Below are 18966 nucleotides of genomic sequence, written 5' to 3'. Positions count from 1 at the left end.
ATTTGCAAGTGGAAACAAACTTCTTATATCAATTTAAGTTGTTATTTAAGGAAATTAAGGCTGCGCACATTGAGAATATCATAACATGTCCAATGAAAAAGTTACCAGAATGCTGGAGTGTATAAAGTGTGGGCACTCAAGGCTCAACAGGAAATGGAAGCAAACATTTCAAAATATGCAGTTATTCCATGTGTATTTTACTCATGAAATGGCTGCGGGTAGATCTAATTCTGAGCAAATATTTGTTAATCCATATCAAGTAGCACATCCTCCCAAACTTTGTGCTTTCAGTTTCTTTTTATAATCTTCATTCTTACCCACATTTTGCATTCCTAGATTCTACTCAACAGACATGAATTACTGTCTGCAGGTTTACCTTATACTGCAGGCTCTGTGGCTTCCCATCCAGTCTGCTACTTATCTCTCAAGACCAATATTTGACAATTGTAGAGGATAAAAATTAAAAATGCATCAATTCAAAATTACAATTCTCTTACTAATGCAAGTTGAAGACTGCATTTTTATGATTTTTTTTTCTGTTGTACTGTTTTGATTCATTGATTTTTCACTTTATATGGAGCAGTCTATAAGTTCTGGGCACGGTTTCTAACTGATGAAGTACCTCAAAGTGCTTTGCAGTCCTTTGGATTTACAGAAGTATGGCAGCTAGTTGGTGCACAAGATACATCACAAACAGCAATTAGATGATAACCAGATAATCTGTTTTGGTGATGGTGAATGAAGAATAAATACTGACCAGAATGCACCAAAAATGTCTTCCTCAAAAATGAGACATGCTCTTTGTTTGTCCAGACCTAATTTATTGATCGTTTTCGGCCATGAGCTTGTGCTGCTGGAATACACCCAATTAACCTAGACTCCTCATATGCCTTAGTATATCAAATTTAATAGCATAGGCAACAAAAATGAAAACCCAGGAAACATTGCTGTAAATGAATATTATTAGTCAGAAGTTGTGGTTGCAATACTCTAAAGTTATTGTCAAACAGTTAAATATCTAAACTTTTTAAATAGAGAAAACAATTTAAAATATTCTGGTCTGATCTTAGGTATTAATTACATTTAAAAACAGGAAAATACAATGTGTGCAGCTTGCAGCTTTAATTATGTTAGTACATGTGAAAACCACTAATTATGTTCAGTCTCACTGCTATTTGTAGAAATGATGAGAGTATCTTCCTTTTAACTCTTTCTTACTGATAGAGGGCAATCAAAGCAGTAAGCTTTTTCTTGCAAATAAAGAGAAATCCTGTAATGATCTCCATGCAAAATGATTGATAATATACTGTAGATGGGCTGGAAACAGCTTCTGATTTGCTACAAATGAGGACAGAAACAGAGACACTGGAATAGAATACAAATGAATCAAGAGATTACCAAAGGCAATTTCCTCATCTTCTTCCCCTCTAAGAGGACTCTTTATGAGATTGCTCACTCAAGGTTGTTATTTTTAGTAACATGGAATCAAGTTTAAAATTCTGCCCAGCATGCAAATAAAACAAAATGCTGGTTAATGAGAAAGTCATTGATCTGAAACATTAACTGTTTTGTCTTTACATATGCCTCCCATTTGCTGAGTGTCTCCAACATTTTCTGTTTTTATTGCAGATGAAACTCTGTCATCATTTTATAATATTAATTGATCAGGGATGACTATTAAAAGACTCTTGGATATGCACATTGATGTAGGAAAAAACAAAGAGTTATGGGCTGTGAGGAGTGAAGGATTAGACTGATGTAGAGTAGGATTATATAGGAGAGCACAACATTGTGGGCTGAAGGACCTGTACTGTACAGTATTATGCTATGTCTGAGGTTCTAAATCCTTTGTTAAATCAGTGTGTTTCATTCCACATGCATTCCACAGAAGTGAATTTTGTTGAAAACAACTTGATTTTAGGTACAAACTAAAGCAGGTAATATAGCTTGAAAGGGCTTTGATTTTACAACTTGAAGATCATTTTTCCAGGGTATTCAATTGAAATTCTCTTATCTGGAGAAACAATGGGTGTGACAATCAGGAGCATGGCTTGGTTTGGGGTTGTGGTAATGTGATGAATTTTACTCAAATGATTGCTGATATTATACCTTAGGGCAGTGGTTCTCAACCTTTTTCTTTCCACTCACATACCACATTAAGTAATCCCTATGCCATTGGTGCTCTGTGATTAGTGAGGGATTGCTTAAGATGGTATGTGAGTGGTAAGGGAAGGTTGAGAATCACTGCTCTAGACCCAATTGTTACTGAAATATTTTGCTTGAGAAAAATTGTCATTGTCCCATTTCCTTTGGAGTTCTGAAACCGTGCACATAATGAGTCAATTTGGTACGATTAAAACAGTGGTTTTCAAACTTTTTCTTTCTAGTCACATACTACCTTAAACAATCCCTTACTAATCATAGAGCATCTATGGCATAGGAAATATTTTAAGTGATATGTGAGTGGAAAGAAAAAGGTTGAGAACCACTGCCTTAGGGCCTTTGACAGGATACTGCTGGAACAGTTGCTGCAAAATATTTTTGGTGTAATGGCAAGCATTCCAGAGATGGGCCAAATTCAACTTGAGCATGACTGGAATAATGCTACAACTTCTTGCAACAAAGTCTTTGTCTGTAGAAAACCTAGGACCAACATAAGCTACATCAAAGGAATATATGCAAGTCACGTTCGGTGTCGAGAAAGATCCATTGTTGGCAGGCGTCTAAAAAAATGAGTAGTCACAAAGGCAGGAGGTAATAGGTGAAGAAGGGAGTGAGGGGATAGCAGCGAGCAAGGGGAGGGAGGGATGGCTAGGTGAATAGAGAGGGAAGGTGGTGGGGGGGGGGGGTTCAAGGAGAGCAGGTTAGCAGAAACCAGAAAAGTCGACGTTAATGCAATCTGGCTGGACAGTGCTCATTCGGAAAATCTGATGTTGTTCCTCCAATTTATAGGTGGTCTTTTCCCTTTGGGGATTCTACTCCCTATTGAACAACTCCCTAAGTAAAGTGTTTAGCAGCTTATTTCATGGAGGATATTACAAAAGCCCTGTGAGAAAGAATATGGTCTAATAAGAAGACTCCCATCTATTTTAGTCACAGGATGTCTGACATCCTGATGGCTCAATTTTCCTGAAATATTTTGCTTGAGAAAAAAAAGACAGAATGTAGGTAAAGCAACTTTGAAAGTCTACAGAACCCAGAGGTCATTGTCTAGGAGGATCTCAGCTGTTAGAAAAGAAGTTTTAGCACCTTGGCTATATCTCTGCAGAAATCTGGAGGGTTGGATCATGCAAGGTTCTAAAAATAGTAAGTACAAAGAGGGAAAACTTGGATTTGAACAAGAGTTTGATTTATGTCCCCTTATACAACATTATGCACTTTCCCTATTACTTTGATTCAAACATTTATTAGCACCTCATTTTGAGCTTGCATGTTTATTTTTACTTGATGTTATTTCAATTTTACTTTCCATGGATTCTGTCTGATCAGCTTTGTATTTATCACATTTTCTGTTTTTATTTTCAGTTTTCTAGAATCTGCTGCCTTTATTTTGGGGTTTAAATATAGAATTTTGTTATAGGAGTAAAAGAAGAACTAATTGTGTTAGATTTTGATCAATTATTTTTCTAATCGACTTTCATACAGGCAAACTTATTAATTGAAACAGCAAAGAAACAAAAGGTAATGGAATCAAGAGAAATGAAGGTTTTCACGTAAGTATTTTATCAGTCTGGCCAATTATTGGTACATAACAGTAAACTTGCTTGGGAATAGAATGGTATATTAAGTAGAACAGGATGTTGTACATGAGGAAACTATTGAGTTCCAATAGTAAGCCTCCTTAACATTCACATTGGAGAATCACAATTCTAGGTTTGGTCATAACACGAGAGGAAAAAGGTTCAAGCCTGCTGCAAAAACTTGACCATGTCTGATTATCCACTTCCAGGTGAATAATCAAACAAACTGCAGATACCGGAAACCTAACAGAAAACACAACAGAAAATGCCGGAAATATCCAGCAGCTTAGGCTGCATCTGTGGGAAGAGATTCAGAAGAGGTTAAATATTCTTCATCAGAACTGGAAGGATACAAAAGAAGCTTGTTAAATTGCAGGGGCGGTGGGGGTGGGGGGGGGGGGTCAGAGGGGAAGGATGTCTTTGACAGGGGAAATCTGGGATGACCACGGTGATACATTGAAACAAGGTAATCTGGCCAGTGAGTGAATGGGAGTAGTTAAGGTGAGAACACAGACAAAATGTAGGAGTTGTGAAATGCAGAGTAGGAAGTCATGCCTAACATGTCAGGCTGGGCATGTTCTTCACTCCTAGAGCAGAAAAAAGTGTGAGGAGAGGGGGGAAAAGGAAACAAACTTAGCAAATATCACAAATAGACAACCTACAAAGACCAAGAAATCAAGTTACCTCAAGTTGTACAATTTAATATTGAGTCCAGAAGCCTGCAATGTGCCCACATTTGCATTAGGTATTATTAAAATAGTAAAGAAGACCAGAAACTAATAGTTCAGGGTGGGAGTGGCACTGACAAACTCTTGGGGTCACCTCTGCAGACTGAAGTCGATTATAGAGGAGACAACATTATCAACACCAACTCCAGTACACAAGGTCAGTTTTATTGATACATTAGATGTATCCAAGTTGCATTTCAGTCAGTCTCAGAGTATGTTCTTGCATGATTATGTTCTTCCCCACAGAATTGTTTCTAATCTCCAGATTTTGTCCCTTCAATACATATCTGCTATTTTTTTTAAACCCCATTAACTCTGTGTCACTGTCCACACCTTTCCTATCAATCCCAATCCCCCATTTATTTTTTCATGTCAGAAGCCAATCAATTCAACATGTATCTACAATTAGAGTTATTTACAGTGGCTAATTAACGTACCAACTAGAATTTGGTTGGGGTCGGGAATTTTTTTTCCAGGGGAATTTAAAAAAATAAAGCAGAGCCAGGACCTGGCAATTAGTGAGTGTTGGGAGCTGTACTTTGTTTCAGGGGAGTTTAAAAGCTGTGACAGAGTATATAGAGGTGTTTGAGAGATAGATTGGGAAAGGTTTGTTAGATCAGGTCACACAAATAGTTTAAAACACAGACTTTTTGCAGGAGCTTTTACAAGAGTCTCAGACTCATGATGGACTGTGAAAAGGCAACAAATGTAACAACAGGCAGTAGCAGCTTTGTCTGGAAAACAGAACTTACTGTCTGGAAGGTCATGTGATCTTTGCAGGTAGAGAGCAGTAAAAAAGAGGCTTTGCTTTCAGGGAGGAGTGAGAGAGAGAGAGAGGAGAGAGACAGACATTGGTTCCAGAGGGACAAGCTGGCAAGCTTTGGAAGACGGCCTGGTTAAAGGAGAGGACTGGCTGTCCAGTGTTTCCCTTGGAATAGGAGAAACAGAAAGGAACTCTGTGGTGACCTGAAACAAGAAAATCTCTCTCTCTGAAAACCAACAAGAACCCTCTGAGTGGTAACCATTTAACTGTTAAGCACCAAAGCATGGTGAACTTTACTAATGTTAAGTTCTGTGCACAGTACAAGAATTGCCTGCAACCAGTGAGATTGGACTGTGAACCAAAGAACCTTGCTGAACTTACACACACACATTACACACACGTGCACTTAGAATTAGAAGGGGGTTAAGGTTAAGTGAGTCAAAAGAGATAAGTTAAAGTTTGATTCTATTTTCATGTTCAAAGATAATTAAAAGCAGTTTTTGTTTAAGTTGCCCTTTGTCGTGGTGCATATCTATTGCAGCTGGATTTTGGGGTCCTCTGGACTCGTAACAAAGGGAAGAGGAATGGAGATTGTTGGGAGTCTTTGCTGCAGATCATTAGAAAGAAGTGATGTAAGATCAAAAGGAGATTTATAAAAGAGAAGCGAAGCTCAAGTGGAGCAACTGGTGTGAGTCTGGCCCAGTGCAGTGTTAAAAGGTTTGGCTCAAGAGACTTCAGGACATGCGACAGGCAAGGTCAAGTAAGATCTTTTCACAGTAACCTAGTAGAGATGGAGGATAGGGCCATGGAATACTCCAGATGCAGGATATGGAAAATCTGAAACAACGCAAGTGTCCCTAATGACTACACCTGCAAGAGGTGCATCCAGCTGTAACTCCTTGCAGACCGTGCTAGAGAACTGGAGTTGGAGCTGTATGAATTCTGGATCATTCAGTAGAAAGAGGAGGTGATAGACAGAAAGTGTAAGGAGACAGTCACACCTAAGAGGCAAAGGGCAGGTAACTGGGTGTGGTGGAACCACTGTTAGAATGTGTATGGCTGACCTACCCCTTGCTGATTATACCTGTGGCTCCTCCTCCTTGATTCCCCCAATAAAGACTGCAATACCATAACCCCTCCCCCAGAACAAGCTCGGGTCTCGGGTCAGCAACACAAGATGTATAACCATATAACAATTACAGCACAGGAACAGGACAGTTTAACCCTTCTAGTCCATGCCGAATACCTACTCCCACCTAGTCCATTGACCCGCACCTGGCCCATCTGTTTATGGTAAATAAAAGCCTATGACAAGTTGCTGAGACCAGAGAGGCTGGAAATTGACCTGCAATCACTGGAAGCATCTGACAAGTTCAAACTCTGGCTATGCTGCTTCAACTGTTTCTGCAGACCTCCACGATGATCATTCAATGCAATGCAGACAAGCTACACTTACTGTTCTCATGGGTCAGGCACCCCATTTACCTGATGGTCAGAGACTGCAAGACATTCCTGAAGCAATGGACATTGTGAAAGGCCAGTACCTGGCCTGGGTGAATGAAGTCTACGCCAGGCACATCCTAGTCACGTGTAAGCAGCAACTCAGGGAGTTGAGTGATGATTACCTTCGGGTCCTGCAAGACCTTGGATGGGCCTGCAGCTGCAAAACCATACCAGCAGAAGAGTACACGGAGGAGCTGATCTGAGATGTCTGTTTAGCAGGCATCTCAGATCAGATTATATTCACTCTTTCTCAACCAGTAATACGGCTGCTGTGTGAGGAATGTGGGCACCACCATCTTGGGATGTGGGATCGCAGGCCGCCCCACGTCCCGACCTGACTACGGCTGCCGCTGCTGCCAGTAAGGACCCAAGGTGCTTCTTCTGCGGCAAGCAGAAGCACCCCAGGAAGCGCTGTGCAACAAAGGACATGGTCTGTTCCGGTTGTGAGAAGGGACACTATGTAAGGGTATGCAAATACAAGCAACCTTTTTACCCAAGCAGTGCTGCATGTGGGCAGTGGGGGCCACCACCATCTTGGACGACGTCACTTCTGATGAACAACAACAGCACTGCATGAATGCCATGGGAGCCGCCATCTTCGATGCCGCCATTGTACCAGACCACGAGCCGATACAGCAGATCAGTGAAGCTACTCTGGTTTTATTCATGCTCAACCAAAGCAGTCCTCATCAGTTTTCCAGGTCAATGATGGACATAGAGGTAAATGGGTGCAGGATGAGCTGCCTATTCAATAGCAGGAGCACAGAGAGTTTCATCCACCCCGACACGGTGCAGCATTACTCCCTTGTGGTGATACCAGTGAGTTACAGAGTCTCCATGGCCTACAATTTCCCACTTGGCAGAGATCCGCGGCAGCTGCCTAGTGACACTGACCATGCATGGCGCAGATTACAAATATTTTAAACTCCTTGTGATGCCACAGCTCTGCACGTCATGACTACTGGGGTTGGACTTTCAGTGCCACCTAAAGAGCATCACCATGGAATATGGCGGGCCCCATCTCGGTCTACAACCAACAGTTTTTAAACTGCCTTCCCTCCCCGCCGAATGTGTCCAACCAGCAACCTGTGATCCACCCACTGAGTGTGACCTGCGGGCTCTCCACCCTCCAGATTTCCCCACCACCACTGTTCACCAACTTCACCTCCAACTGTAAGCCCGTCACCGCCAAGAGCAGGTGATACAGCGCTGGAGACAGGGCCTTTATCAAATCAGAAGTGAGATGGCTCCTGACTGAGAGGATTATCAAATCCAGTGCCAGCCCCTGGAGAGCTCAGGTAGTGGTGGTTAAGAGTTGGGGAAAATACCAAATGGTTATCAACTACAGTCAGACCATTAACAGGTTTACAAAACTGGACACATACCCCCTCTACCGGTGACATAAAGTTGGCATACCACCAGGCATACTACCATCTTATCCTCCTGGAGGACCACCAGTACACTGTGTTTGAGGCGGATGGCCGTCTCTAACACTTTCTGAGGGTCCCCTTCGGGATCATCAATGGAGTCTCCATCTTCCAGAGCGAATAGGACTAAATGGTGGATGAGCACAGGCTACTGTCCACATTCCCCTACCTCAACAATGTCACTATCTGCTGGACCATGATGTCAACCTCCAGACAGAAATTCCTCCAGACAGCCAAAATCTTAACCTCATCTACAACAAAGATAAATGTGTATTCTGCGCATCACAGCTGCATTGTGCAAATGGAATTATTGGCCCCAATTTCAACCACATGCAGCCCGTTAGAGCTCCAACTTCCCCAGAGTCTCAAGGGGTCTTTCTCCTATTGTGCCCAGTGGGCCCCCAACTATGCCGATAAGGCCTGCCCCATCATAAAAGCTACCTCCTTTCCCCTGTCACAGAGGCCCGTGAGGCCTTCAGCTGCATCAAAGGCAATATTGTCGAGGCCACAATGCACACTGCGGATGAATCCACCCCGTTCCAGGGGAGAGCAATGCGTCTGACTTTGCTCTGGCTACCACACTTAACCAGAAGGGCAGACCCATAGCATTTTTCTCTTGCACCTTCCAAGGCCCAGAGATCCGGCACTTCTCCATCAACAAAGTGGCCCAGGCCATCGTTGAGGTGGTACAGCTTTGGAGGCACTATCTTCCCAGGAAACGATTGACCCTGCTGACTGACCAACATGCAGTTGCTTTCATATTCAATAACAAGCAGCAGGGTAAAATCAAGAACGACAAAATTCTGAAGTAGAGAATTGAACTCTCCACCTACAACTATAATATCTTGTACTGGCCCGGAAAGCTCAATAAGCCTTCGGATGCCTTGTCCCAGGAACTTGTGCCAGTGAGCAGATAGACTATTTACAAGCCCTCCACATTGACCTCTGCCATCCCAGGGTCACCATGTTCTTCCATTTCATCAAAGCCTGCAATCTCCCCTATTCAGTTGAGGACATCAGGACAATGACCAGAAACTGGCAGGTCTGTGCCGAGCGCAAACCACACCTGCCAGCCAGGCAGGTCGTACCTGATTAAGGCCACCTGCCCCTTTGAGTGCCTGAGAATGGATTTCAAGGAGTCCCTGACCTCTTTGAATCGCAACATATACTTCCTCAACATCACTGATGAGTTCTCGCGTTTCCCATTCCCTGCCCGAATATGACTGCTCCCACCGTCATTAAAGGCTTACGCAACCTCTTCACCCTGTTCGGATACCCCTGCTATAATCATAATGACCGGGGGTCCTCCTTCATGGGTACATCCATCACCCCACGGCATACTATATCACCCTACCCCCAGCCCCTGCCCCAACTGTCTCAGTTCATTCGCAGCACCCCACCTACCAACAACGACCAGACCATTCAGGAGTCAACAGCTGAGCTACAGCCACCACTACGAAAGTCACAACGGCAGACAAGACCACTGGACAGACTGAATTTGTGATGGACATGGAACCCTCTTCACCCTCCTAGACTTCTTTGAAAATAGGGGGTGAATGTGGTGGAACCACTGTTAATACTGTTTGTATCTGTATGGTTGGCCCAGCCTTGCCGATTGTACTTGTCTCTCCTCCCCCTTGATTTCCCCAATAGAGGCAGCAATGCCATAACCCCTCCCCTAGAACAAGCTCAGGTCTCGGGACAGCAACATGAGATGTGCCTTCTGTTTATGGTAGTAAAAGCCTATCTTCCAGTTAACCTCCAGTCTCTGGAGTTATTGATAGTGCATCACTGGTTAACTGTAGGAAGAGGGAAGGGGAATAGGCAGTCAGTGCAGAGAACCCCTATGGACAATCCCCTCAACAACAAGTATACCCCTTTGGTTACTGATGGTGGGGGGAGGGGGAAGGGTTGGTGGGTGGGGTGAATCTGGGCAAGGCGGCAGCCAAACCAATAGCACTGTGGATGGGTCTGCGCTTCAGAAGGGAAGGGTAAAGTCAGGCAGAGCAATAGTCATAGGGGACTTGATAGGGGAACAGATAGGAGACTCTGGGCTGCAAAAGAGACTCCAGGGTAGTGTGTGCCTCCAGGGTCTTGGGTTAGGATGTCTCTGAGCAGGTGCAGAATATTCTTGAGGTGGAGGCGGAGTAGCTCGAGGTTGTGGTGCATAAGCAGGAGTGAAGTAGAGGTCCTGCAAAGTAAGTTGAGGCAGTTAGGAAAGAGATCTCGAAGGTGGTAATCTATGGATTACTACTGGTGCCATGATCTAGGGATGGTCAGTGTGTACAAAAATCCTATGTTGTGCAAATTTTTTTTCCTGTGACCAAAGTATCTGTGCACTGAAGGCTTGTGCAAATGTAAATTGGCAATGGTTTCAAGATCATTTTGGCACAGCCTATCTCTCATGGCTCATAAAACTGCATTGGCATGTTTTAATATCATACAACTATGACTTCATTCTATGAAGTATCAATAAGTATAATTATTAATTACTACATGATTGTAGCTAACTCCCCTTTCGTGCGCACATTAATTTCCTTTGAGCGCGGGTTGCAACTGGCGTGTGCGCACACACACGCGCACAGCTGAGAGGACCAGCGGTCAGCCCAGAAAGATAGCACAACCTCTTCACCCTGGCTGAAATAAGTGGCTGATGAGATGGTTCAAAGGGCAGGGTTTCAAGTTTTAGGATCGTTGGAACCTTTTCTCAGGAAGGGGTGACTTGTACAAATGGAACAGGTTGCCCCTGAACTTGAGGGAAACCAATATCCCGGCAGGGAGGTTTGTGAATGCTGTTGGAGGGGTTTAAACTAGATTGGTGGGGGAGAGGTGGTGGTGGGAACCAATGTGAAGAGGCAGTTGGCGCACCAGTAGAGACAGCTGGTAGCATGTTTGTGTGGAAGAGCAGATAGGGCAAAATTGCAGTTATGGGGATGAGTTGCCATGCAATGTGCACCGTTAAAAAAAGTTACAAATATAGACCTAAGGGTTTTTTATTTAAATGTACACAGCATAAGAAATAAAGTGGATGACCTTGTAGTTCAGCTACAGATTGGCAGGTATGACATTGTCCTCACAGAGTTGTGGCTAAAGGAGGGATATAATTGGGAGCTGAATATCCAAGGATACACAGTATATTGAAAGGATAAGCAGTTAAGCAGGGACTGGTGTGGCTCTGTTCGTAAGGAAAGAGGCGTCATAGGATCAGAAGATATAGAATCATTGTAGATTGAGTTAAGAAATGGCAAGAGTCAAAAGACACTGTTAGAAACAGACCTCCAAACAGTAGCCAGGATGTGGACAACAAATTACAACAGCAAATAGAAAAGGCATGTGTCATGTTGGGAAAAGTATCAGGTTCAGTGGGTTCACAGAGGGACAAGTCTGGACACAAGTGTTACAATCACTGTAACTTTAATTAACATATGGGAGACAAACATGGGAGAATGTTAAACAGTTCTCCATTGCTATTTCACTTGAGCAGTGATATAGACATCCACCTCAGATCTGGGTTGGACTCTGACAATAGTGAACCTATACTCGACACTCTCACACACTTGAGTGCACATACTACAAACAGGTACTCTTACACACACCTGGTTCCATGCACCAGGAAAGGTGTGGCTCTCTGCAAGTATTGATCCATCACAATACTACAGCTCAACTTCAATGTAATGCACACCTTACCAGCGACACATCCAGTGATGTCCACAGTAGCGAGAACCCGGACTGGACCGCAATCATTACCCATTCCTGTAGGCAGAGAGAAAGAATGTGCTGTGCATTGATGTTATATACAGTGCTAATCTGTGTTTCTAGTTGATAATGACCCTAGGTGATTTAAATTGGCCACTGGCAAGGTGTGCACTAATGGGTGGCTGGAGTCCAACCTTGATTGACAGGTGATGTGACTTCTGAATAAGTTTCAGACAGGAAGGGCACACATTCCAGCCAAGCGGGGAGGTCACGTTTCCTCCACACACAACATTCCAACCCTTGGAAGTCATTACTCTGCAAGTAAATCATACCTTGGTTGAAGTAAAAACACAAAATTGCTGGAGAAGCTCAGCACGTCAAACAGTGTCCTATATCTAACAAAGATAAAAATACATAACCAATGTTTCAGGCTTGAGCTCTTCATCAAAGTATGAGAGAATGCTGGCAGGAATCCAATCAAAAAGGTGGGGTGGGGGGGGTGGTGGGAAGGATAGAGAGGGGTGGTAAAGGCAAGATTTGATAGGCAGAGAAAGGAGGGAGGGGACAGCAGCATTGAGGGGGTGGAAGGATGGCTGGGTGGTAAGGGGGAAGGGAAGGGAGAACTGGAAAGGGGGAGAGGAAAGAAAAGATGATCAAGTTTAGCAGAAAGCAGAAAAGTCAATGTTAATGCCATCTGGCTGGATAGTGCCCCGACAGAAAATCGGGTGTCGTTGCCCAATCTGTGGATGGTCAGGGTGGGATAGTACATAAGACCATGGACAGACATGTGAATGTGAGAGTGTGACTCAGAATTGAAATGGTTGGCTACTGGGAGAGAAGGTGCTCAGACAAGTGATCTCCAAATCTGCAACCAGTCTCTCCGATGTAGGGAAAACCACAAAGGGAACACCAGATGCAGTAAACAAGTCCTATGGATATATAAGTGAAGGGTTGCTTCTGCTCCTCCTGCGGCAACAGAGTAAAGTACCAGAGGGGGCGATAAGTGGGGAGGGATGAGTGCATAAGGGAATCACGGAGGGAGCAGTACCTGCAGAAGGCCTAGAAGGGAGGAGAAGGAAAAATGTTTCCAGTGGTGGGATCCTGTAGTAAGTGCCATAAATTCCAATGGACAATATGTTGGATGTGGCGACTAGTAGAGTATTAGGTGAGGATGAGGGGATTTCCATGTTTGTTGTGTCTGGAGGCAGAGGAGGCCAGGGCAGATGAGTGGGAAAGGGAGGAGATGCATGTGAGGGCTGAGTTGATAGTGATGGAGGGGAAGCTACGTTTGTGGAAGAAGGCTGACATTACTCTCCAATCACTTTGAAGATAATCAATAATTCTATGTACATGTTATAATTATTAAAAAAAGGAAAAGGGAAAAAAAGATATGTTAAAATAAAAACGATACCACTCAAGCAGATCACTATATAGAGAAATGTTTTCCATATGTTGGATAAGGCACCTTCTCACAGAGACAAGTATGCTCTCTGGATAGAGCATTGTGGGGGGAAGCCCCAATGGCAGAGTGACGACACCCAACTTCCCCTCAGCCCTGAAAACTCGAGCAGGAGCTCTCCTTGCTGTGTACTCTGATCACTCCAGGAGGATAATGGCCTCCAGGACTGCTAACCCATGAGGAGCTAGAGGGTAATGGCTTCCTGATCACCAGTCCCATAAGGGGCAAGACCACCCCTCTAAAGTCGAAGTGTGTGGCGGTGTCAAAGTAGCCCACAAGGTACCAGTCAGTTTTGTGCTCCCTAGGAAGTGGTGCTCACAAGCACCCTCATAGATACCCATGATCAGTGCCCACTCCCTATCCAACCACCTCCCAATGCCAGCGGTATGCCACTGGGTTGGCTGTGTCAACCCCATTCTAGTAGGGAACCCGGACTGGACCGCAATCATTACCCATTCCTGTAGGATGGTGCCATCATTGACTCCTTTTGGCGGTGCCTGCAAGGCATTGGCAGTCATCTTTTGGTAAGACAGACCGCCCAGGTGGAGGTAGTGATGAGGAAACACCGAGACCACAGAGAAACTTAAGGCCCTTTCAGGTGGATCCTCTGCCTTGAGGGCAGCGGCAGGAGCGGGTTTTAACCTGTGGATTCACCTTTCAGGTAGTAGCCCTAAAAGGCTCCTTGCAGAGTTGCCCGGGCCTATTCATATCCAGAGGCACCTCCGGATCTGATGGAAACAGGGCGACTGGTACTGCAGCGCCACCCGTCATAAATATGCGGCATAGCAATGGCCATCTTCCTTACCCATAATCCCCTATGCAGGTGGAACCGCTTTGTGTTTCTCACATTTCCAGCTGATTGGGGGTTTATGGGTAGGGAAGACGGCCATTGCTATGCCGTATTTTGAGCTGCAGAGAGTGGACCCGGTGCAGGACCGGCCAACCGGGCTGTGAAAGCTGCTCTAGCCGCCCCCTGACATCCACCGCCAGCTGCCCCTGCCCCTGCATCCCCCACCGGCCATCCCTGCCCCACCGGCCGCCTCTGCCCCGATGACCCCCACCGGCCATCCCTGCCCCACCGGCCGCCTCTGCCCCGATGACCCCCGCCAGCCACCCCTGCCCCAACAGCCTCTGCTGACCTCCTCTCCCCAGTGGGGTGGAGCTGTCAGATAGCCAGGTGGGAGCTATCAGGTAGTGGGACTGTCAAGTAGTAGGGTGGGGGGGTGCTGTCAGGCAGCTGGGAGTTGGGTCACCGGCTGTTGGAGTTATCAGCCTGCCCCCAGGCAGCTGCTTACAGAGGCTGCACATTCAGGTGCGTTGGCGGAGCCCTCACCGAGGTGTCAGCGCCTCGGAGGTGCTTCTGCCACATTCAGGTGAGTATGTCTTTAGCCGCAAGGGGAGAGATTATGTGGCTTTACACTAGGGTGTTCAGGCTACCCAAAAGGGCCTTTAGATAGATGAGGAAAATTGGCAAACTAGTGGCAAATTAATTTCAATGTTGGAAAATGTAAGTGGGAAATGAAATATAATGTTGCACTTTGATAGAAGGAATAAAAGGGCAGACTATTATTTGGGAGGGGAAAAATTCAAAATTCAGAGGTGCAAAGGGACTTGGGAGTCCTCATGCAGGATTCCCTAAAGGTCAACCAGGTGAAGAAGGCAAATGCAATGTCAGCATTCATATCTAGAAGAATAGGGTATAAGAGCAAGGATGTGATGTTGAAGTTTTATAAGGCACTGGTGAGGTCTTGCTTGGAGTATAGGGTACTGTTTTGGGGTCCTTATTTAAGAAAGGATGTGTTAGCATTGGAGAGGGTTCAGAGAAGAGTTACAAAAATTATTCCTGGACAGAAGGGATTAACGACGAATGTTTGATGGCTCTTGGACAGTACTCCTTGGAGTTCAGAAGAATGAAGGGGACCTCATAAAGTATTTCAAATGTTGAAGGACCTAGACAGTGTAGAGGTAGCAAAGTTGTTTCCCATGGTAGAGGAGTCAAGGACAAGAGGGCACAACTTCAAGTTTGAAGGGTGCCCATTTAAAACAGAAATGTGGAGGAATTCCTCTAGCCGAAGTGTGGTGAACCTCTGCAATTTGCTACCACAGGCAGATGTGGAGGCCAGGTCAATGTGTGTATTTAAAGCAGAGATTGATAGGTATCTGAATAGTTAGGATATTAAAGGTTATGGGGAGAAGGTGGGGAGTGGGGCAGAGTGGGAGAATGGAAAAGTTCATGATGGAATAGTAGAGCAGACTTCTTGGGTTGAATGGGCTAATTCTGATCCAATATCTTATGGTCTTTGGGATATCAGTGAAGAATGGAGGGCAGGGATGAATGCCACACAAAGTGAAAGAAAGACCAACCAAATTTGACACAACAGCACTACTTGCTCTCACTGTGCCACCCCCCAGAACAAAGGCATTAATTCTGCCTACTCTGACCCTCTCATATTCCTCATGCAGAGAAGCAGATAACATGCCAATCTATTTATTTAGGTGTAACTCATTGGGTTTGTTTTTCCAGGGTTGTCTCTCCCTTTATCATTTTTTCTCATTACTCACATCACTTAATCCCCACCATCTTCATGCTGGCTCTTCCAGCTGGCTGTGGGGAAAGCTTAACTATTCTTTTAATTCTACTTTTTACAACCCTAACCCTGGACCCACAGAGAATTCTTTATTGTTTCCTCTTATTGTGCCATCTCTCTCCATCAAGCTGCTCTCTATTCCCTCATGTCCAAGGATATGTGCTGTAGTGTACACTGAGCTTTGCTTTCCATGACCAGATTTAGTTGGACTACACTATTACCACACCAGCAACCCAGGTTCAAATCCAGCACTGTCTGTAAGGAGTTTGAATATTTTCCTCGTGTCTGTGTGGGTTTCGTTCAAGTTCCCTCGTTTCCTCCCACCCTTCAAAACATACCAGGGTTGTAGGTTAATTGGGATATTTATGCAGCAGGGGCTCATGGGCTGGAAGGTCCTGATACTGTGCTGTTTGTCTAAATTCAAATTTTAAAAAAAAATTAAGAATTGAAAGCTACACCAGACTTTGCCTTCTTCTGTAATGACTCTTCTGGATCATGCTGGAGGACAAACACTAGGCTCCATTTCTTAGCCAGTAAATCTATTGATAATCTTTTCCCTCCAGCCCTGAACAAAACAGGAGATGCTATTCTGAAACTACATTCAAAGTAGGTCTTGTTCTCTCCTCCTTAAAATGTAAAAATGATTTGGAAATTTTGGACAATGTAGCCATTTACATTGTTGCAGCTGTTGAACACCATGAAATATTACAAATTAATCATAATTATGTTTATTTCAGAGGAAAATGCAATGTGCCAACCGCAAAAAGGATTTTAGATCTCAAGAAAGGACCAATTAAAAAGACTGCAGCAATGAAACAACTTCCAAAATTAAACCATTGATGCTAGGATATTATTATGGAATGTGCATGCTGTTTTATGTATCAGTGAAAGCTGCTATTTACAGTACATGCATCTAATTTAGAGCAGTTGTTTAATTGTTGCTGGGCTTAAATAAGTTCTACTTAGGTTTTTGTTACTCTGACAATAACTATTTTGTAAATCTGACAGACAATGTACCATGTTTGACGGCATACAAGACCTACTTTTTTTCCTCAAAAAATTGGCTCAATAATAACCCCTGGGTCTTGTATTCGAAGTTGAAATTAGCGTGATCCATAAATTGTAGGTCATGAGCGATACTGCCATGCATTGGATTCCCTGGGTCATGTGGACACGGCTCAGCTTCTGCTGACCACATTGGGGAATAATATGCCGTTACATGGAGAACCGGCCTCCTGTTCGCTGGCCGCAGTTACCTGGCGGACCCTGAACATTGCCAGGGAGAAGCAGCGGCCTGACCCGCGTCTGGCGGCAGATGAGTGCCATCCAGGTCCAGCGGCATGGACAGCCCTCTGGCCCCGGTGCTGGTTCAGATAAAAAGGTAAAGAGCCGTTGGCGACCATAGGAGCAAGGTCACTGCGAGGATGCAGAGAGACCGTGGCATTTGCTGCTGGGAGAGGCCCCATGTGTGCCCCCGTGGCCCTCCAGCTCCAAGGGAACCCATCTAATTCTCACTTCACCTGGTGAGAAGGCCAACTATGGCGGACCCTGCTAGCAGTGCAAAAGGTGCAGGAGGAACCAAGAGGAACCTGTTCACCGACTTACCTGTCAATAAACTAAAAAAAATCAATATTCCCTGCTAAAAGTGGGGGGGGGGGGGGGGAAGAGGGGTCTTATATGCCCATGGGTCTTGTATGCCATCAAATACAGTGGTTATTTTTTATAATTGAATTCACATTTGAATTTCTTTATTTGCTTTTAAGATCTCTGCTTCCGTTTGTCTTTGGATAGTTGATATCATATTATATGAATAAGGAAGAAATCTGGCACATCAGTGGTACCTCACTTCATAATTTGATTATCGTTGGTTCACCATCACTTCATCACTTATTGCAGAGATAAGCAGAGTTTGGTGTCCATCATGTGCGAAACTGTCAAACTTGGCATTCTTCATTTCAGACCCAATATTCATTCCTGTAGTACATGGAAATGTCCTTCAGGATTATCGTAAAGAGATAGCTTTTTTTCCCCGTTTTCTCTCCTGACCTAAACATTACTCAACATCCAAGTTGTTAAGTTTTTTTTGTGAGATTTGCTGTATGGAAATTGTATCAAGCATTTTATTCCACCGATTACTGCAGAGGTTACACTTCAAAACTGTTTTAGATGTTCTATGAAAGGCTCTGCATTTTTGTATTTCTCCAAATCACTTTTCAACAACCCTTCTAACTTTCCTTTAAAGATGCAGCTTTCACAAAGTGGAACAATCATTCTGGCAACAAGCCTGGTATAGGTCTATCAAATGAATTTTCTCACTAAATATCTGTTTGCTTAAAATTTATAATCACGTTAAATCACTTCGCTGTATAGTAATCTGGACCTTTTTGGAAAATGCCACGTTGAATGATGTCACATATTCTGCACAAATTCTTTTACTTGCGCTCAAGAAGCTTCTGTGGACATATTCCTTCTTGAACTCTGGATGATCAAATACAGAATAAAACCAATGGTGGACTGAAAGTGAATGGATTGCCCAGCCACCCCGGGTAAAATACATGTAGTTGTCTCGTACAGCAAGATTTATAGACTTTTGTCACAGACATGTCAACTCATTTTCAAATAACATCTTTACTACAGTAATGGCCTGTGTTTAAGATCCATAAATATAATAATATTTAATAAATGAATCAGAGTCTAATTTATTCTGAACATATTTAACTCCATTTTGAAGATAGAGTAAGTACAGAGATATCACTGTCATGGTTTGCTTCATGCTGACAGACAAAAGTGTCAATCAAGCTTTATTATCAGCAACAATGATATAGAAATATATTTCCATGTCAATATATTGTGTGACTTGGAGGGAAACTTACAGGAGGCAGTGTTCCATTGCACCTGCTGCCTGCATCCTTGTATTGCACCTGCTGCCTGCATCCTTGTATTGCACCTGCTGCCTGCATCCTTGTATTGCACCTGCTGCCTGCATCCTTGTATTGCACCTGCTGCCTGCATCCTTGTATTGCACCTGCTGCCTGCATCCTTGTATTGCACCTGCTGCCTGC

The 18966-nt window shown here is 44.1% G+C and overlaps 1 protein-coding gene across 1 annotated transcript in view; it reads left to right on the top strand.

Moving 5' to 3' along the window:
• Positions 1-16821, top strand: part of ccdc169 (coiled-coil domain containing 169) — a 72666-nt gene extending 55845 nt beyond the window's left edge. The window contains exons 7-9 of the mRNA XM_069891686.1: positions 3646-3713; positions 16468-16510; positions 16642-16821. Of these exons, the coding sequence (XP_069747787.1) occupies positions 3646-3713; positions 16468-16510; positions 16642-16701 (171 nt within the window). The 3' untranslated portion in view covers positions 16702-16821. The remainder of the gene's footprint in view (positions 1-3645; positions 3714-16467; positions 16511-16641) is intronic.
• The last annotated feature ends 2145 nt before the right edge of the window (positions 16822-18966 follow it).

The sequence above is a fragment of the Narcine bancroftii genome, chromosome 7, assembly GCF_036971445.1.
Source record: "Narcine bancroftii isolate sNarBan1 chromosome 7, sNarBan1.hap1, whole genome shotgun sequence".
Lineage (NCBI taxonomy): Eukaryota > Metazoa > Chordata > Chondrichthyes > Torpediniformes > Narcinidae > Narcine > Narcine bancroftii.
Note: the sequence above shows the minus strand (reverse complement) of the source record. Positions and strands in the feature narration are given on the sequence as shown.